This window comes from Corvus hawaiiensis, chromosome 4, assembly GCF_020740725.1.
Source record: "Corvus hawaiiensis isolate bCorHaw1 chromosome 4, bCorHaw1.pri.cur, whole genome shotgun sequence".
NCBI lineage: Eukaryota > Metazoa > Chordata > Aves > Passeriformes > Corvidae > Corvus > Corvus hawaiiensis.
In genome coordinates, this window is record NC_063216.1 from 54,786,887 (window position 1) to 54,809,200 (window position 22,314).

General features: G+C 36.5%; 1 protein-coding gene across 3 annotated transcripts in view; it reads right to left on the reverse strand.

The window, feature by feature from the left end:
• The window catches only part of TFEC (transcription factor EC), an 89,566-nt gene that overhangs the window by 33,933 nt on the left and 33,319 nt on the right, over positions 1 to 22,314 (reverse strand). For all 3 annotated transcript variants that reach the window (XM_048302612.1, XM_048302611.1, XM_048302613.1), the window contains exons 2-3: positions 2,717 to 2,968; positions 451 to 546 (exon numbers count right to left, since the gene is read on the reverse strand). In XM_048302612.1, the coding sequence (XP_048158569.1) occupies positions 451 to 546; positions 2,717 to 2,968 (348 nt within the window). The remainder of the gene's footprint in view (positions 1 to 450; positions 547 to 2,716; positions 2,969 to 22,314) is intronic.

Genomic DNA, 22,314 nt, shown 5'->3' on the forward strand with positions numbered 1-22,314 from the left:
CACTTGTCTACATGAAAATCTAGAACTAGAGCCTTGCTTCAGCATAAGACACTGGAGAAACCACCATACCATAGAAACTATCACATGGGGAAGCTTTAACTTTTTTTTAGTTGAGGTAGAAGGATCTTTAAGAAAGGCTATAAAAGGCCTTCTAGGATTCAGACACTTTTTATCCTTATTATTTTTAGCACTGAACAGGAATTAGTAGGTTATGCACCAGACATTTTTCTGATCTAGAACCACAAATGTTATTCAGACTACTTAAAAGAACTGTCTCACCACATTCGTGTCCTTTTCTGTACTATTTATTGACAAAAAGGCAATCAACTGAAGGGAAAGGAGAATAGTCCACTGGTACTATTCCTTAGTCTCTGAACTCTGATACACTTGAATCACTCAAAGAAGTTTTTCTAGTATAAAAAGTAAGATGAAATTCAACAAAATACTTACAGTTCTTTGCATTAGTAAAGGAGTTTCAGAACAACCTATCCCTTCATCATTAAAATTTGATTCCATATTGATTATGTCTTCAATCACCTCTTCCATCTGAAAAAATAATATTTTAAGACAAATCACTACAGATAATAATGGAAAAAAGTTATTTTAAAAATACAGAGGAATTAATCTTGAGTATCTATTACAGCAATAAAACTGAATTTCAGAAGTTCATATCTTAAAATTCAAACACTTCTATACAATCTTCACATTTTTTACTTCTTGTGAAACCAGTTGTGGTTTAGCAAGATACATCTTTCCTCTTAAACATCAGCCCATGCCCCTATTTTAACCCCTTATTGCAACACCACGATCAGATGACAGAAGGGCATGGTTAAGTTGTAACTGTGACCTGTCATGTTGATCAAATGTGTCATATTGCTGCATTGGTGCAGGAAGACTGAAAGGAACCTCTGGTTCTGCAGCTGTAGGGGTCACTCAAGGTTTGGTGTTACATGCTGCCCTCTTCAGCAGGTAGGGGTTTTTTTGTTTAGCAGTACAGTGGATACTTTTCCAGACAGCCTTCTGGTCCCACTTTTGATCTAATCTGAGCCATAAACTATTGAGGCAGATGGAATAGCTCATTAATTACTTGGGATGAAACAATGAACACTTTGCAGGCCTATAGAGATATATATATAGATTTGGACAAAGTGCAACATGAGTTTTCAATTATAATTTTGGTCTAGTTCCATTCACAAAATAATTTTGGGGTAGATCCCATGGTGAGCATGTCACTTTTAACTCTACTATCTTCAGCTCTTGGTTGCTGAAGGAAGTGTAGATGGTCCTATGCAACGAAAGTATCACACAGACATTTCAACACAGACCTTTCAACACAGACTTTTAGGCCACATGGCCCAGCACAGCTCATACATGCATTTCTCTTCCTCTCTAAAACCAGAGAAGTGTTGTGCCAGGAGCTGTGCCCAGACTTATCTAGGAAAGCACCACCAGGGCCAAAAAGGGTACCAAGAAATGTTGGCACTTAGACAACATGAAGGAGTGCAGTTTACTGGGTGTTGGGTCTATATTACTTACTGATATAATTATACCCTACTCTTAACCACAGGGAACACCCACACTAGGAAATTACACTGTGCCAGTCATCCCCCTGAGATGAGATTATTCAAATCATTGCAAAGATGCCAGGATCTTGGCCAGTGCCGACCATCATCCTCCCAGTCTTCACCAGGCACTGGTCTTGAGAGGGGTTTACAAGAAGCCTTCTTCTCACCAGAAGTGACAGAGAGTGGTACAAGGGCAGGCTCCTGATCAGACCCAAAATGCCTGAGAACTGTTCCAGCACACTGCACTTTGACAGCATGGAGGTGGTCACATAGATGTCCACAAAGGCCGTTTAAAATAGCATTTTAAAGTAGCTCCAGTAATCCATAAACCTGACTTAAAATGTCAGTTGTTAATGCAGGAGGAATAGAGAGGCCCCAGATGAACTCTCCAGGAAGCTTTATGGGCTCCCTCATGCTTTGCTACATAACATCCAAATGCTCAAATGAGTCACTGTGTATTTGTAAGATTTTTCTGTTCTATTAAAGTCCAAGACATGATACAGCATCTCCATTTCTCATTTCTGTAGGAATTCCCCTTTTACCTAATAAACAGTCTCTTTTGAAATCTATTGAAGTATTAAAAGCCATAATGACCAACGTCTCACACTGACTAAGAATCCGACATTGTATTATAGCTGCACCTCTATTAAAATCGATGGTGACATTAAAGTTAGCATATCTTTGCCAATTTACCCAAGATAACCCATATAAAAATATACCAGCTAACTGAAAAATGAATGAGTGGGTTTTTCAGTTATATCTTGAAGGTAATCAGTATTTAACTTTTTTTATGCGGCTAGGTTAATACCTTTACACAGAAACAACTCCCATCTGAACGAAAAAGTTTTGCTTTGCAAAGTGCATATTCAGCAAACATACAGCAACATATGATGCATATAGAAAAGATGCAACAGTACATTTTATCTGGCAGCAGTCTAAAAGCTTGATCCTGCAGTAAGCTATTCACAGGCATACAAGGGAATGACCCACATAATTCAAAACAATACAGAAAGCAACTGCTGTAACCAGAGGCTCCTTGAAAGCAGAGAAAGAAATCTCTTGCCCACTTCTAGTACAAGGTGGGTCATGTAAGTTTTTTGTAGAAGCAGACAAAGCCCAGCTCCCCTTTCCTTCACCCAGCACTGCCCTACCGCATTTTCGTGTTCTCCTCCAAGGGCCAGCAGCTTGGTGACAGGGCTTTCCGGAGTGCCAGTGCTGCTCACTGGTGGCATGTGTCCGTTTCTTAGAATGGAGGTCACTCCCGCAGGCTGGATTGTGTGAGAGTGGGACAGGGAGAGCGTCTGGCTGGACAGCTTGGTATCAAGGGTCAGGTATTGTTTCACCTGGTGCCTCTGGCTCTGCTGTATGTGGTATCTAGACTGGTTTTCCAAGTGTGTTTGTACCTGGGAAGGAATGGAAATAATTGCTGAAGTTTCAAGTTGCTTGTATTGGTATTTATCCATATGCTCACTAAAAAATACTTCAAAACAATTATTCAGCTTTAATAACACTTGGATAGAATTGTTAACCTTTTTTTTTTCCAGTTTTACACCCTTACACATTTTTTATTTATTTACCCTTTTCCCTTACACAGCTGAACAAACACTGAAAAATTATAAAAAAAACAGAATTAGAAAAGATAACCATGATCCTGAGAAAAGACCAGAAATATGCTACACATTTCTCTCATTTAGAAGTGATCTCTCTTGAGATCACTGCAATCGAATCTACATGCATAGTACTCTAAAATTAATATTGACTCTTTTGTACATGATAGAGTAAATAAGTGCAAAAAGAGAAATATAATCCAACCAACTTTAAATAACATCAACAACAGCAGACATTCATTCACACCTCAATCCACATTTGTCTCACCTTGTAATAAGTACAGTCACTTTAATGAAGCACTGCTGTACTTTTGCAATAGAGTCCAAGCTATAGTTCTGAATGACTGTTCACTATCCACAAACTGCACAGACTTCTTGAAGGGCCTCTTGAGGACAGATCACTTTTTTAGTGGATAGGGCTTTATAAACTGAGCGGTCATGCCAAAATGGCTGATTGAGTAAGACTTTGGGCCATCCTTTGATTACAGAGATTGACAGTTGCTACTTCAAACAGCTCCCATTTCAGATCAATGTCACATTCCTGCAATTTAACTACCAGAGGAGCACTGCATACATGAACCTTACTGTCATTTCAGACCTGTGGCTCCCTCCGCTTCCTATGGCACGACTGGTCACAAATGTCTTGTAATAAATTTTTCTCAAGTGGCTTCTGTGTAGTAAGCATGATTAATATTTGTTATTATTTGTTATTAATAGAAAGACTTGTTTTGTAGACTTTTTCTCAAAAAAAATTTAGTCATTTAAGCAAACTACTTTTTGATTCCCCCCAAATACATAAGCAGAGATAAATAGCCATAAAAGCAGTTTGCATTTGAAGATATATTTTTGTACAATATTGCAGCACCTACTTTATTTTTAATCATTACAGAATAATTTTATGTTTCTTTAAACTAATTTTCCATTCATATAAAAAAGACTATGCCATGAAGTAATGAATATGAGATTAATTATTTTGATGTAAGCCCTAAAGTTATTAAATAATATTCCATTAAAATATTGATATAAAATCTTAAATACACTGTTTGGATTTTCCCCTGGTTTGTGTTAGGAAGGTGTGCATACTTACATACATAAGGTTGCAAAAATTACAGCTGTATTTGGGATTTATTTAAATCATTATTTGTCTTAACTTAGATCTTTGTGTTAGTTTTAGAAAGTGCATAATGCACTGTTTAACTTCTGATTTATCATGTGTAAGGATATATGTAAAATCACAACAAATAATTCAGATACTTATGCATCTATTTATTCCTTCGTACTTAAGCTCGTATTGAAAATTAGATACTCAAGCATTTTCTTAAATGATAATCCAATGAAATCTACTGCATGCCAGTTTAACCAGAGTATTATCTTTGGGAAAAATCTAATAGATTAAGGGAAAACAAAAACAATACAACCACTGGATGGCTGTAGCAGGGATTCTGTGTGTAACTTTGTTTTCTGTTTCTCTTTCAGAAGCATTCATGGACAATTCATGATTATGCTGGACTCTGCACTCACTGACTGAGTCCATGCAAAGTGACCGCTGCCCAGAGGCTTGCAGTACCTAAACTGATGAAGATCTCTTTCCAGCAGTGCAGAACTCTGCAAGCAAGAGCTTTGAAAACACAGATTCTTTATGTGGTGTAAATGCGAGTGGGATCAACACATAGGCTACAATTGCATTTACTGCATTTCACCCCAACTAATTTTTTATCTTAAATGAAGCTGACGAACATTTTGTAATGAGCAATTAATTTCTGCCTTAGAATTTCTATGGGCCTACCTGAAGCATAAAACAAAGAATATCGTATACCTTCAAATTAAATGGGAAACATAAGAAAACTGGAGTGTCCAAAATCTACACTACCTTGTTTTAAATTTGTTTTTAATAAGGAATTTTTATAAGTGAGTTGTGCTACAAGGAAACTGCTGAAAAGTCAATGGCTTGCTTTTTTTCTTTCTCTGGGCCCCAGATTGCTAGTGGCAGACCAAAATCTCTGTGCATCCTGTTTTCTTAGTGAACCACCACGGGACCATCCCACGGGGCAAAGGGAAGATCTGTGAAAGACAATCAGCTAACTGCTGACTAGGTAAAAATTAGTTTATCAGAAGTGCTTATTTAGTATGATAGGCTTTCAGTGATTATATCCTGTCCTGAACTTACACAAGCAGAAAAAGAATTAAAGCTTTGCTGATGGGATCTATGTTGCTATGGTTTTGCAAACCTCTCCACCCTTTTACTGTGCCAGTTACAGTCATTACAAAGCAGAACTTTTGAGGCTAAAAATGGATCTGTGCCCTGATTTTCATCTTTATATATTCTAAATAAGTCTTAGTACTTACTGCTAAAGTAAAGCACTTTTAAAAATCAAACCACAAATGAAATGACAAAGCAGAATGGGAAAACTATTTTTATAATCGTATTGTTAATGTATAATAAAAGCGGGCGGGGGGAATTCATAGTGTGAGAAAGGAGTACTAAGATTGCAAGTCAAGATCTCAAAATGTAGAACTTACTTTTAAAACTGTCCATGTAATGTGTGTGAACTAAGAGTAAAAACTCAAATCCTCATAATTTTATAAAACCAGATACTCTAGTGTCCCATTCCAAGTATGACTGTTTTATTCTCTACTGGGATGTTGCATGACTTCTGTTATCTTTTATTAGTGGTATTAAGGTAAGTTTCAGTTTAGATTTTCTGAATATTGCAGATGATTTAAGCTATTTTAAGTAAGTATTGCTAAAATTTCAAGCATTAAAGCTTGACTTGATTTTGAGCTTCATTTTAATGATTCACAAGGAGTGGTTAAGCACCGGCACACATTGCCCAGAGAGGCTGTGGAATCTCCATCCTTAGAGATTTTCACCACTTGTCTGGACAAGGCCCTGAGAACATGAAGAAGCAAAAGAAATCTAAAAATGGGGAAATTTGAATTGATAGTCTACATATAGAAACTCTGAATAACCATTATCATGTCTGGTGAAAAAGTGATGTGACAGGTTAGAAGTTCACTGAAATTAATGCAAAAAGCAAAAGACCTGAAATATCAGTTCCACATAAAGTAATTTCACAAGTAAAATAACCAAGATCAACATGCACTTGGCTGCTTAGAGATCTTAATCATGCATTTCTTAGATCCACCAAACATAATCTTTCTCCAAAAAATATGGGGAAAAGAAGAGATTTTCCAGGGAAGAAGAATTTTGATTTTTCCCAATAATCCTAGTATGGTATCCTCCAGCAGTGCTGGGAGACTGATTTGGCAATTCAGTATCTTTTGAGGAATTCCCATAATCTGTGACAAAATTTTATCAGAGTCTATGTGGGATTTTAAGGTTCAGATGTTTTTGCTGATGCACCTTTTACTGTCACAACAGTCTGAATATAGATTTACCTTCTTTATTTTGTCTCTGTGTGTCAATGAATAATTAATCATTTGTTTAAAGCAGAAAAGCATAAAGGAAGACTCTGAAATGGCTTTCAGGATAGAGCATCCAATAATCTGGCACGTCTGTGGGGCCTGGGTTCTCATGTCTGACAAAAATTAAGCAGTGTGATTTGATAAAGCATATCTTCTAGCTCTCGCAGAATATTTTCTATTAAATGTCTCTCTGTCATCCAATTTTTTGATGAGATGGATGACTTTCCTTGTTTGTATACCTGATTTCTAGGAATCCCTAGCAAAAAATAGGTGCTCAGTGACCACCTTATGATCCAGACCCTGACTCAGACAAACCTCAGACACAGCCCAGGACTTAGTGTTGTTCTCCTGGTACATCTGCTCTAGCCCTTAGCATAGTCGCTGATCTGGCCCTTCCTGCCGAGTGCTCCTGATATCACATGTGCAAAGTGTAACTAGCTGATGGATTTGTGCAGATGAAGTGATGGTTCTCCTCCCAGACATTCTCTTGCAGCAGCTGTAGCCATTTACCTTAAATGCTAATTAATCCAGATTATTTGAGGAATAAAGGACAGCATAAAATCTAACAGTTAATAGATTATCCACTCCCTCCTAGGCACTGTTTTGTCTAATATCTGGCTTTCCTAAACATAGTGAATTTAAAGTCATCTCAGAACCAGAAACATCAAGCATGAAGGGAACCAAAAGCATCCAACACAAATGCAAATATTAAAATTCTACCAGTTCCACAAAGCTGAAACTGAAATGAACACTTTGAGATGCATTTTATAATCCAAAAAAATATATCAAGGCACAGGAAACTGACTGTACCTATTTCTATTTTATATCTCACTGACAACCCAGTTCTGGGAACAAGAACATAAGAGTCTTTCAGAATTACAGATGCATATTCAGATTTCTTTAATTGCTCTTTCTAATTTGAGCACACGTCACCATGTTGTAACACTGCAGTACAGTTGTGTAACATCTTTTCCCACATTCACACTGTTTGGTTTCATTTCTAATATGTTGCACAATGGCATAACTAGACTTTCAGCAGTTTATTTACATAAACTGCTTCACTTCACAATTTGCTGATGGAATTTTTCTTCTTCTAGTAAAAGAATATCTAGCATGTCAAAATTAAGAAAGAAGACCTATTTGGGAGACCTAAAGAAGGCATGAGCAATGTCACTGATATTCCATTAAGCAGAAGTGCTACATCTTTTTTGGTGTTCCACTAAGAGCAAGCAGGTGTTATCTGTACTCCCAGGCTGCTCAGCCCAACATCATTCCCGAAAGAAATAATATGAAAACTGAAAAGAGATTCAATTAATAAATTATTAAAAGATAGGAATGTAATTAATAATAAATTAGTCAACATAGTTCTCTGCAAAATAAGCCTTGTCAAACAAATCTACTTCTGCTCTTTGATGAGATTTTAAGTTGGGTTGCCAAAGATAACGATGTAGGTATAATACACTTCAACTTTTGTGTGCCTTTTGACTTAGTATCACTCAATATTGTAATTAAAAATATAGCACTACACAGTATCAATAAAGCATGTTTTAACTGGATTAAGCATTGGCTAACGAACATGCAAAAGAAAGTGATCAGCAAAGGCTTGGCATCAGAAAGAGGGGCTGTTAAGCATTGTATTACTCAATTTTGCCATCAGTGATGTGGGACTAATGACAAATAAAAACAACTAAAAAGCATAAATATTTTTTAGAGTAGTGTTTCCAGTCAGAGTAATACAAATCTGCATATACTGGAAGAAGAAATACAGGATTCAACAATGAGGAAAACACCTCAAGCAATGAGTCTGCGAAGAATTTGGGGTCATAACAAGCCAGCAACTCAACAGGAGTGTCCCACTGATGCTATAGGAAGAAAGGAAAAATGGCATAAAGAAGGTAGTGAATAGGAGCCTGGCTTTACTCTGCTTTTATTTATGACTCAGGAGAGTTCAATAATGGAAGCCTAAGAATATTTTTACCCTAAATATTTTTGAAACACTGTTGAAAAATAGAAAGTATGTAAAAAATAGCTATGGAAGTAATTGAAGGTTGAGAAAAGGGTATTTCAATGAAAGCTTAAAGAAGCTCAGCTATGTTCTTGTTGTCAGTTTGTGAAAAAAAATTTGTGAAATTCGTGGGAGATGCTGAATGTGAAAGCTAGCACAAAAAGCAGAGTAAGAGCCACTGGCCAAAAGTTGAAATGAGGCACAGCAGAAATTGTCTGCAGAAACAGTGAAGTACTCAAAAGGAAGTCCTCTAAATACTGTTTTCTTCAAACAAAGAATTGATGACTTTCTGGGAAACATAGAGTAGCCAAATCCAAGATGCACTTTTATCAAAAATATTCTTGGACTTAAAGCTGTGTAGTAGGGTAATAACTGAATGCAATACAAAAGCCCGTGGTTTTAGAGGAATTAGAATGAGGGGCCTAAAAACCCTTGCTGTGTTTAGATTTTATGGGATTTTGGACCTGAGACCTGGCTATTTTAATAGCAACCTTTTCTTTGATGAAAAGTCACTCTAAATTTTATAAATGTTTAAATTTCTGCTACAAAATAGTATGCTTAAAGATAATCATAGTGTACTGGACAGAAATCAGCAGACTTCACTAAAGTTTGCCATTTATACTGGATATTAATTTGTTTCAGTTTTTTAATAGTTTTTGAAAAAAAAGTTCTCCCCCTGATAGGATTGCATAATTTATTATCAATCCTGAACAAAACACCTCTCTGCAAATGAGTGATGGGACTTCATGTTCTTTTCAGCCACTGTACTAAAAAATAAGCATTTAATTATCCACTCTTAATTATTAAAATGTTCTGTAAGTACCCAGAAATTTTAATTCCATTTTAAGATAAGAAACACAGTCACAACACAGACTATTTTTTCTCCATATCTGAGGACTTTCAAATGTATTTTAAGGGGTAGAAAAAAAAAGCATTTTTAGTTATGAAATAATCCTTTTTAACATCTATTACAAATGAAAATCAGTTGTTTGTTTCTCCTGCTCTCTTTATTAAACTTTTTGAGGAGACTATTTGTAAAATTATTTCATAATAAAATGAAAATTCAATTTAACTTAGGAATTATACACTTCTCATCTATCCTAAAGACTATCACCAAATACTGTAGCTGTTCACTTTAATGTTTAGTTTATAAAAGCATGTTTGATTATGCCAATTAATTACTTAAGCTAAACACAGTAATTAATTTTTAAATGTGAATATTTTTCCTATAGGAACTTTGATCTGAGTTTATGAGACCTTCACATTAATATGCATGAAGAAAGAATACAAAAGACATCTAGTCTGGAAATTTACAGCTGTGTTTAGTTGATGACTTACAGTAGCTTTCAAGTTAAGAAAAGATCCTCATGTGACTCTAATGCACTATTTTTCATCTTATTTAACCTTTGACATCATATTCATCAGGAACTTGTGAATATTACTCCAAGGGTGGAGGGACTGAAGAAGAAACATTTAAAAGTTCATTGACAAAGACCATGTCTTCAACAATGACTACTGCTTGTGTATTTTAGTATCTCAATGTCTAAAAGTAGCTGATAAATGTGGGGTAGGGTGGGAGCAATTGGAAATTCTCCATCACACTTCCAAGGACTATGAAAAGCAAGAGGAATGTGGGAGCAAAACAACTGCAGAGCAGACTTTGCAGAAACCAATGCTGGGTAAGAAAACTTTCTTTGCATAGCATAGGCGGCAGAACAGTGTTTCTCTCAGGAGAAGAAAGGCAGCAGAGCTCTCAGGGCTGTAGCTAATAGAAGCTAGATCTTACAGCTAACCATTTCCTGACAAATCCCCGTGCAGGCACTGGGATTTTGATAGCATTTCCCATTGTGGTATTCTCTAACACTCAGTGAACGTTGATGGAGCTCAGTCCTTTCAGGTATTCCTCTGTGCTAACCTCCTTGTGCAATCAGAAATGAGTTGGGGGAAGCCAACTACCTGCACTGAGCAACTACAGAGACATTATCAAAGTAAGCACTTCCATTTGCACCGGTGTACCTGAGACACTCTTGGCTTCTTAATTGAACTCCTGCAGTTAAGATACACACAGCTCTGATGGCTCCTTATCCATCACCAGCTTGACTTCTGAAGAAAGGATCCCTAAGGTCTTAAGGCCAGCTTGTCATGTTTTAAAATAACTATGAGTCTCGATGACTTTGTGGTCTTCACTGGCAGAAAAGAATCAAGTTTTTAACATTGCACTATAAAAACAGCGTATAAAGTTAAGCAAAGCAAACTACAGGAAGTATTTTTACAAAACCATCCCTTTGATTTAACTTGGAATTTAAGCTGAAAATCTAAACTGTGAATAAAACCAACCACTACAGTTAACCACTACAGGCCACACAAGCATAGCAATGGTTCACAATCAAATTAAGAAACCCCAGCTAATATCCTTACTTTGACTCTGCACAGTGACCCTGTCCATGCTCTCACTGATTCATGAAATCTGTGAATATAAAAAATCTTTACTGTTCCAGTTTGTCTTTATTGTTGGTGTTATTACAGGACTGTATTCACTATTGCATTTCAAGAATGTAAAAAAACCTTTTCCTATGGCTAGCTACATTTAAAGAGCTAGGTCCTGATACCTTTATTTAATTACTTGTCCCTGCCTCCAGAAGTCATTCAAATTGGGTCAGCTAATAAGTTGCTATTAAATGTAGAAGACCGTATCACAAACAGATTCAAGGAAAATCAGTTTTGAATATAGAAAGCACAATCAACTCCTTTTGAGTTAAAAATGTTAGTGTTAGTGAATTTCCATCAGTGTGGGTTGTTCAGTCCTTGCAGGAGAAACAAAATAGGAACATTAAAAGTTCTGTGTTTGTCAACTGCAATGACTAGCACAGACCCATAGAAATTACAGTTATAGATGCATAGGAAATCCATAACCAGATGTTTTTTATTCAGCAGTTCCAGATTTTCTGGCAAGTGGCATACATCTAAAAGAAATCTACTCCAAAATATATTACTCATATAACGCAGGCCAATAGGCAATAAGGAAAATTCTTGCGGACACAAAAGCTTATATTTTAATTTCAGCATTTTTAACCATTAAACTTCCAATGAAAGCTCTCAGAGAAGAAAAAAGATTACTGTATTATGAACACCCATATGGTCTATTTTGTTATCCATCTGTAAAGTTTGTAATATAGATCTGACATTGCAGAAAACCAGTTGGTATGTGTACTACATCAATGTGTAAGTAAGAATAGTTTCAAAAGACTTTGGTTTGTTCTTTGACTTCTAATTCTTTTCATGTGGAAACTATAATTTCTTTCAATTTTGTCTCACTTTAAAGGTTAAGAGAACTCAGAAAGAAGTCAGCCTTAAAAAGTATGAAAAGGGATCATGAAGTACCAATTTAGTCATTTTTTGCTGTACGCTTTCTCTGGCTCCCCAGGTGAGCAGACACTGCATCATTTGAGATTAAATGATGGCAGTAATATCCCTGTTGGTCAGTTACAAACAGCAAAACAGTCCTTGAAGCTAGATCTAAAAGGTGTATTTTCCTGGTAGGTAAAGATATGGACATCAATTATAATGCGGCAGAAAAGTACTGATGGTAAAACAGTAAGAGTAGGAAATAGTATTTTCACATTTGAGTATATATCTGAGGGAGGGATAAGTGCTTTTGTCTTTACTTCTCCATTCCTTTGGACCATTAGTGTTCCACTCCATTGTTGTTGGCACACAAAGAATAACATTTATAATTCACACTGCAATAACATTGTCATGTTTTGGCAGCACAAGCTGAAGAAAACTTCGAAGCCTGAACACAGTAAACCTACCTCTGTGTCCTATTTTTCCACAAAAATGAAGTTTAAAAAGTTTAGTGATTTTGGATAAAATCACTGGGTTTGCCTGTTTCTAATATGAAAGATTTATGAATCTATGCCAAGGGGACTACAGCAACAACCTCAAAAAAAAAAAAGAAACCTATTGGTTAAAAAGCATGGTCAGTTTGCTAAAAGTGGTAGCAATTTCACCACCAGATGACAGCACCGCTTGTTACTACCCTTTGTTTTTGTGTTTCAGTCCTCCCTCATTTTGAAAACAAACTGTAAAGAGGTATGCACCCCCCAGCCCATGCACTGCAAGAATAGAGGAAATAAAGCCAGTGCCATAAGGTGGTTTGGTGAGACAGTTGCATCAGGAAGGCTGATCTGTTGGACAAGATATTTTAAGCCTGTGAAGGGTTATAGATTCTGTAAAGGCACAGACAAAACTAGCTTCAGTCTGAGAAATGTGCTTTCTATTTCTATTTCCTCCGTCTCAGAATGATAAAGAGGGCAAGGGAGGAAGCTTTCAAAGTAGGCATCTTAGGTTCAGCTTCACAACACGATTTTTGTGAAGTCAAGGCAGCAACATCATTTTGAGCCAGCTTAGGATCTGGCCACAGAGTGTGCTTTCATACAAAGCGAGCGGACTGGGTTAGCTGACAGCAGTAGGTGATGTTTCTGGCTTCTGTCAAAACCAGGAATGGTACTTTGGTACTTCAAGGATAACTATAGGAGAAAAAAGTAAAAAAAAAAAAAAAAAAAAAAAAAAAATCTCATATCAGCTGGTAAAAGCAGTTTTTAAAAATCTACCTGGCCAATTTTGTGTCCAAATATGTTTTATGGCTGTAAGCAGCAATGAGCCTAAATGTGTGTTCATGCCCTAAGGATGCTGCTGTCATGCTGTTCATGGGGTTAGCAAATATTACATTCATTACCTAAACATCAGCCAGAAATCTGTGTACACTTTTGGCAATACACTTCCACTTATGGACTGAGAGTAGTAGCAGTGGATTTACAGTGCATTAAGCATGTGGCCCTTGAAATATTTTAATAACTTCAAAAAATTTGTGTTTGTCACTATTCTTAAAAAAAAGAGTTAAATTAAGAGCCTAGCTGTAAGTGAATAAACACCTAATATTACCAGAAATGATCATGAATACAAATGTTTGCTTAAAAAATTGTAATTTATTTTGAGGAATATTTACTGAACTATAATTTTGTATGTTTGAGTCGGAAAACATGCATTTCAGACTAACACTGAAGAGCATCTGCTGAATACGAGGGAAGCAAAAATTTATTCAAGGAACACTTACAGCATGGAAAGCTCCAAACACTTAAGTTTTGCTGTACTCTGCAGTTGACAGGAAATCTCACAAAAATAGCATAATTGGTACTTTCAGTACTGAACTGAGAAGGCAGTCTTGCCTTTTGATGTGTGTTTAAACTAATCTTAGATCACAATATGTTCCATTCAACACTAGCTCAATTAGCAAAAAAAAAAACAACAAAAAACCAAAAGATAAAATGTTAATACCGTTTTTAATATACAACAGATCCAAAATCAGTGGCTTTATGTTCTGAAATCAGCCTTTAAAAAATCTTAGAACAAGAACTGCTGTAAAAACACCATAAATAGAATCAAAAGTCAGCCTAGCAGAAACACATACTTTACACATACTTCAGTGTTTGAGTGGTACCCTATAGCATTTCCATTTCAATTTAGGTACGACAAACCTTTGTGCACTTAGTAGACCCTATAGAACTGGAGCTGGAAGAGTGATATTTGGCTAAGCTCAAACTACTTAACAGTTTCCAACTAATAGCCACTGAATAAAATCGTTAATTAACAAAAGATGATTGATTTTACTGGGATTAATCAAGAGAAACTCCCACTTAGTTAAATGAGAATTCTGTGTGAATACAGAATTAAAGCTTAGTACTGGTAAGCCATTATTAAGAGCATTATTTATAAGCTGTATTGTACAGAATAAGTCTTTCAAATTAAATGATCCTAATGTTGAAAGGAATGTACAACTTAAAAAGAAGTTGTTAGAGTTGCCTAGGAAAATTATTGTGATATTTATGTATCTGTGTGAAATATTGTTACTTGAAAGTAAGAATATTTAATAATGATAGCTGTTTTAAAGAGTCCTTACTATTTTGCCACAGAACTTTCAGCAGGAAAACGTCACAGTGTTTGCACTGCAACAAAGTAGTGTGCTGTGAATGTTAATGCTAAGATTTAGTAAGTGAGTTTATTAGTATTAAAAAATTTATTTAATATTCAAGGAAGTTAATTAGCATTTTGCAGCATAACCAGTAGGCCATGTTACAGAGAGAAGGCAAATGCTACTCTCTTTGGTCTGGCTAAGAGGCTGGCAGATAAAACTGTGACTCCATCACACACACAAAATAAAGTATGAATCAATTACCGTGATTTTCATCAGAAAGCTAAAAGTACAGACACATTGATTTGCCAGCATCACTACCTATCTGCAGAGCCTGGGACTTCTATCAGTTTTACCACCTCTCCACAACAGCATCGCCCCAGAGCCTGGGTACCCAAACACAGAACGGCAATCGAGAAAAGACTAGTACAAATCTGGCCATGAATAATGTATGTCTGTGTATATCCAGTCAGTTTGAGGGAAAGAAAGGAGAAATGGTTCATAAGGGCATTTCCTTAACTCTGGCTGGAATTTCAGTTAAAGAAGAAATGATACAGAACTTTTAAGGTAAGAAACTTCCTATCTGTATCTTAAATTAATTATTTACTGTAGAATATATGCTGGAAGAAGTCAATAGCATAACAGTATGGCCGTGGTAGCAGTTTCCATCAATCATTTTTGTCATTCTGTCATCACTGTTGCCATTCAAAAGCCCACAAAGCCTAAATGCTTTGTGACACAGAACTCTTCCTATTGTAGTCTTTTGTTATTATTGAAATCTGGAATGAGATAATTATCTTCAACATCTAACACTAGGGTTATTCTCAACCCAATTCACAATCACGGTTTGTTCAGCATTATCTCAAAGTAGTTTAACACAATTCACAGAGATTTACTCGGGTTCATCACATTTTTCTTAGCTGGATGCAGAGCATATATGTAAGACAGTTAAATTTTGGTAATACTTTTATTTTTCTCACTCAAGTCCAGATTTTATCCTTACATTAGTGGGCCTCAGGAGCATCCCACTGAATTAACAGATGGATAAGTGCTTGTCAGAGTGAGGAAGGCTTTCTTACAGAAAGCTGACACAAAATACAGCATAGGTAAACATGGCCTCAGACTGTAGCTGTTCTTGTCTCTGAGATTTTTTTCAGTTTTACTCCTTCTTTGACCACCCATGCATGACTGCACAGCCCACAGTTACAGTAAGGATGATCTCTTTATTAGGCAGGAGTATCCTTATCTAAAGATTATGAAACTACTTGAAGTGTAAAATTGCTGCTGTCCCTCCTCACGGCTGGATTTCCAGCAGAAGAATTTAGCTTGTCACATTAATCCATGAGTCTCCAGCCCAGCTAATTTAACTCACATTTTCAATTCTTGAAGCAAGATTTTCATGTAGACTACTAAAATTTCATATTCACTTCCAAAAATACATTTTACATTATTGTAGATTTTCTCTCTCCAAAAACATTTATAGTGCAGTTCAGTGCAAATTTACATTTAACAAGGTAAATGAAAAGGTCCTTTTCAATTATGTCAGCAACACTCTTTTCTCCTGTAAGGTCATGTAAACCTTGAATAAGAAACTAAGCATAGCAGTATCAATGAAGAATACTCAAGTCACCTGAGATTTGCAGATGGCATTATCCTGCTATTTACTGGAATGCTTTGAGGCAATGTTCAGAGTAGCTGGATGAGCAGGATATGCTGACTCAGGATGAGTAGACTCAAAACAAGAACTGGGTTTAATACAATTACAAAAGAGGAGAACACTATGACTAATTAAAAAAGCAAAATTTACATCAACCATCTAGATTTAGCAGACTATGTAAGTTGAAAAAAATAGGCTTTTTGTCAAAAAAGCTATCAGAATACAAAGCAATAGAAAAAACATCACTTTTTACTTAGAAGGTATTTGGGGTCTCCCTCTATACCTAACCATAATACTTGAAAGCAAAAATAAAGACCTTGAAAAGAAAATAAGTGAAATAAAACTAATGTCCTGGCTGCAGCTAATTTTCTTCTCAGTAGCTGCGTTTTGGATTAAGAATGAGATTAATGTTGATCATACATGGATGTTCTAGATGTTGCTAAGTAGTAGCTACTCTGAGTCAGGGACTATTCAGTGACTCGTGCTCTGCCAGTGAGGAGCTGCACAAGAAGCTGGGAGGGAGCATAGCAAGGACAGCTGACATGAAATGGCCAAAAGAATATTCCACACCACTAAACACCATGCCCAGTATATAAACTGGGGAGATTTACCTGCAGAGGAGAGCCAGTTGTGGCTCAGACAGGCTTAGCATCATTCAGCAGGTGGTGAGCAACTGTATTGTGCATCACTTGTCTTGGGTTTTATTTCCCTCTCTCCCTCTCCTTTCTACTACAATTATTAGAAGTAGTGTTGTTATTCTTGTTGTTCTTGTTGTGGTTATTATCTTTTACTTCTTTCAATTATTAAACTTTCTTTAACTCAACCCATGATTTGTGTTTTCTTTCCTTTCCTGATTTTCCTTCCCTTCCCATCACTGGGTGGCAGGGGAAGGGGAAGTGAGCAAACAGTTGCGTGGTATTTTGTTGCCTGCTGAGGTTAAACCACATCAACTGCAAAGGAAAAGAAAGATTAGTCTGTCATCACAATGAAAACTAAACAGCCTTAACAGAATAAAAGGAAAACTGGAGAAGAGAAGACTTCTGTGTATTTGCACAGAACAAAGGGCCCTGATGTTAGACATGAAGCTCAAGGCACCACAGGAGTACATCAGCCAGAAAGTTCTTTGCCAGCATGAGCTGGGAATCATACAAAAGACTACCAGCAAAACAAGAAACAGTCATACTCCCAGCAGGGGTTTTGATCATCTTATGGATCCAAACGATATGTGGTTGTTTTATTGCTAAGGTTTTCTTCAAGGTGGTAAATTTTGGACAGACAAAGGATAGGCAGGCAAATAATTTAAAACTTTTATTGCTTCATTAAAGCAAATTTCAGCCTCTCTTCCTCACAAACAAGAAGACACTACCAGCAGCATGGTTTCACTGTTAAGAGGATGCACACAGAAACTTATTTGAAAGAGATTTTATGTCAAAGTGTGAAAGGTGTCCATTGTGTAAAAACTGCCGTGGCTGGGAGGGGAATAGTGTCTCATGGAAGAGAAGTCCTGGCAGCAACTAATTTACTAACCATTCTTCAAATACTGACCAGTAAGGGACCTGGGAACATATTTTTTGGCTGAGGACTCATTAAGAGTCAAAGAAAATTCCACAGTTAACATTTTTATAGCTCAACAATAAAATCAACCAGTATTAAAATAGAGTGTATAGAGTATTGCAGATGAAAACTGGGGGGGATTAGGGGATCTCTACTAGTGATCAGTAGATGTTGAAGGCCACAAGCCATGTCACCATCCTCCTAAGTCTGAACTCAATAGCTTTAGCAACACAGTAAACACAGAAGGTGGACACAAAAGCAGTATGTGATTTGAAGAAGGGTAAGAAATAAATGTATTTAATAAATATTAATTCTCAATAATTCCTTCTGTTTTTCTGTTCCTCTGGAACTTTTTATAATTGCATATTTTTTGATTCCACAGATAAATAGGAGGGGTTTTACCTACTTATTTCCAATTCCCAAATTCCCCATTTAGTAGCAGCTTACTTTACCTCTACTTCCATCCACCTCATTGGAGGTGGGATGGTGAAAGCATTGGTTTCTGTTTTATCATTGCTTATAGGTGCTAGATGTCCTTATCCTTGCTAATACCTTTCTAGGCCCTGATCCTGCAACTACCTAGAGTTTTCCATTGTATCCTGTGAAGAGCTTTCACTAATTTCAGGGAAATAGTCACATGGACAATTGTTTGTATGACTGGAGCTTTAATCAGTAATTGTCAAGTGCATCCTGCATTAGTGAGCTATGAAAAAAGCCTTTAAGAACTGTACCCCATTTCAGCTGTGTGAAAAAGAAGCAATATTCTATGCCTCTTTACACTGCTGAGAATTGATCATAAAACTTTGAATAGCCAAAGGATATGCATGTCTTGGGAGAAGTAAGAAGACAAACTGGCATTTCTTGGCTTAAGTTAGCATTTTTTAATCACCAGACCATGATGTGGCTCCACTACACTAGGTTCTTCTTGAATGCAGCAAAACAGTCATGCCATTCACAGGAAAATCACTCTTTCCACAACACTTGCCAGTAATTTAAATTACGGTGGATTGGCACTCAGGAGTGCTGTGTATTCCCTGCCCTTGCTACATTTTCCCTATACAACCTTGAGCAAAACTTTTAACCTATTTTCCTTGATAAATTTCAATAACAGTATCTATTTATGACTATTAGTATATCTTTTTCATTTGGGAAGATTCTGAGGGCAAGGATTATTCCAGTCCCCTTGGGACAAGGTCACCACCTCTTCACTGGGATCTTGAGTGGAAACATCTTTTTCTTCTTCTACTACTATTACTACTACTACCGCCACTACCAATAATAATAATAATACCTTACTTATTTGCAGTAAAAAAAAAACAGATTAAGAAACTTTATTTTTCGAAATACAACATAAGGCTTTGAGACTAAATAAAATAATTCAGTCTTTTCTCTTGTATGATAACCTATAAATCCCTGTTAAGAAATTGTTAGTTTATAGACAAGAACAGACATGCAAATATTTTCTTGCCCTTGTAAGATTTATTCTTCCAGTTTATTAGAAAATTAATTGTTGGGTCACAAGAAAATTCACAGCACCCAAGATTATTTTTTCTTTTTTAGCTAATGAAACATTATCATATTTTCTCTAAAATATTTACAATATTTTCATCTATAAGGGCTTCAAAAGAGTATATAACACTCTGGATATGGTTTCTCGTTTTGTCCTTTTATTGATAGAACTTGATGTTTCTATCCTTAACTAGAAATGTCTTGTCTGCTCATGTTTATGCAAAACAGATTTTTTGGAAAAGAAGAAAAAAAGAGGTACTGTAACATCAGAAGGAAACATCAAAGGACTAGTGGCAACATCTTACAGCTTTTATCAAAGTAGTGAGGGAATGCATTAAAGCAACAATATAGATAGCGTACAAATGATAGGTCTATCAAATTCAACAGTATGTCTGATGAATATAGAGGACACATATTTACATGCATTCTTTGTTTTAAAAGAAAGAGTTGATCAGTGGTTTTGCTTTAAAAACTATGAGAGAAAAAAAATATTTTTACATGGGTCTTTAGGTTATGTCATTTAATGCAGCTACAGTGGAGCCACAGGCAGCCAAGCCCACTTACACTCGATGACAAGTTACACTTTTATATTTTTCAAACCCACTGCCTTCAACACACACACAAAATGTATTTTGGGCTTTTTATTCCCTTTCCCTCTTGTACCTATATGAGAGCTGCGTAACAAAGTACTGGGACTTGGCCTAATGAATAAGTGCAGGTAGTTCTAGTAGCTCAGAACAAGTCTGTTATGAAATGGTGGAGCATGTCCACAAACTACCTTTCTGTCAATTGTTTCCCAAAAAGGTTTCAGGAGTCTCCAAGTTGGCTTCACTTATTAAGGAAATGTTGTTCCTTTTTTCCTATTTTACCCTAAAACTTAAATTTAGAAGCTTTGTTTATGCAAGAAGCACCACCACATGATAAACTCCACAACTAAATTACAGTCTCACCTAGACCCCTAACCTCTGTGTGGAGCACAGACGCCTGTTGTTTTCAAATTCATGTGTTTTGCAGCCTGCTGTAGGAAAAAATACAGCTTATGAATCTACCCCAGGAAGACATGGCTCTGCTCCCAGTCCCTGCAGTAGTAGTCAGCTTCAAGTCGCAGAAAAGCCCAGAACCCAACACCACAACTTTTGGTCCCAGCAAGTCCTTCAACTGCTCCTAATATTTCACTCATGCTGCCATTCCTATACAAAAATGCTTAGTGCACTGATAGATAATAAACATTCACAAGTTTTACAACCAAAATACCTAAGAGTTCCTACACAGCTAGTTCAGATACAGCTGAGATTAAAGCCTAGTTCTATGTGTGTATGTTTGTGTATACATACATACATATATATATGTATGTATTCATATATATTTTTTAAAAGCCTAATCTTAGTCACAGTGTCATACCAAGAATTTAGGAGTAAGCCTGACCTTCATAGCAGCAAGACAATATACAGGGAGGCATGAGAACAAATAATTTCCTTAATAAGAAACTTGTCCATTTAGCTTATGTCCACGTAAAAAAATGTTCTAGGTCTAGTTGTTGCAAATTTTTCCTGCTGGGTCATTATTACTGCAGTTATGTTTTCTAGGATCCATGAACCCTGGCCAAGAAGAACCAGGAATAGCTAACAAATGTTCACCATCACTATATTCCCTCTGCATGTCTGCTTGACCCCTCACTGATGTGCCATGAGTGTGTTGCTCTGGGTAGGGTGCTGTAGCTACCCTACAGCTAAGCAGCTGATTTCTATTGATTTGCAGCTCTTACAGCATATTCTACAGATCTATAGGCTGAAAGTTCACAGGCAGATGCTAGTCCACGTGGAGGTGAAAAGCAGTGGATAAAAATTAGCATAGGAACTTGGAAATCATAAACCTCAACTGCTGCAGTTTGACTGCAAAGTACAGAATTAAAAAAAAAATCTAATGATTCATCTTCACTGTGTCATTTTTGTTTGCTTTTAATATGGGCACTCTTTTTCATTATAGGATGTGACACAGTTAGGCCGTATTTTAGCCCAATACAAGATTATTTTTTGCACGTCCTAAGTCATCATAAGTTCTCTACCCATTTATACTACTTCAAAATATCAGCAGGCCAAATCTGTCCATCAGAGCTCATTATTATTTATGTATTGCCTTATAGCAGCACAAAACAGTAGTGGAGCACATGAAAGGAAAAATGAGGTACCAACCCATCACACCACTTATACCTACTTTTGGCCATCTTGGCAGCCCAGTACCTGCCACCTCCTTGATCCATATAGCTGCGGTCCTCAGTAGCCATGTTACTCCTAAAATCCTGTGATATCAGAAACTCTTCACACTATATATTTTGCAAACTTGGGAGAGAATTTCAGGCTCTGTCCCACGTCACAGGTTGCTCAGGAGGCATAATCAGCCAGTAGTTATAACCACTGTGTGGTGGTAATACAATGTGTCCAATTTCCTGCTTTTTGAATACACTGGAATTTTTGGGGCTCCTATAGTGAAATTCTGATTTTGGAATAAATCCTGAAACTTGTTTCTGTAATGCTGGTAAAAATCCAATATGTGAAGGCCTCTTTGTTAAAACTGAGGAACTCAAAAGGGATGACAAATTTAACAAACACCCATTTCTGTCTTTTGGAGTGCTTGATTGGGGCCTTACACATTTACGAAAGATGCAATAATAAATGCAACTCTGAACTAACAAGAGAACAGAAACAGACCGGGAATACACATTCTGTGCCTATTAATTGCCTTGCTACATGGTCCTCCGTGCTTGTGGGAAGTCATGTTTTAGAAACATTCATGGAGACATCCAGCAGAGAACATGATATTCTTGTCATTAGGCTTACTCATTGACCTGCAACAGCTAATGAAATAATGTCAACTTTTTTAGAATATTCAGAGAGCTTTTGTTAATGAAAAAAAGAAGGCATTATAATAGCCAGCTAGTATGAAGGCTTGCACCAACTGTTCAACTTTCCTAACAGAAAAAAATAACTGTGTGCAAATTGTTTTGCTCATGAAAGTGAGAC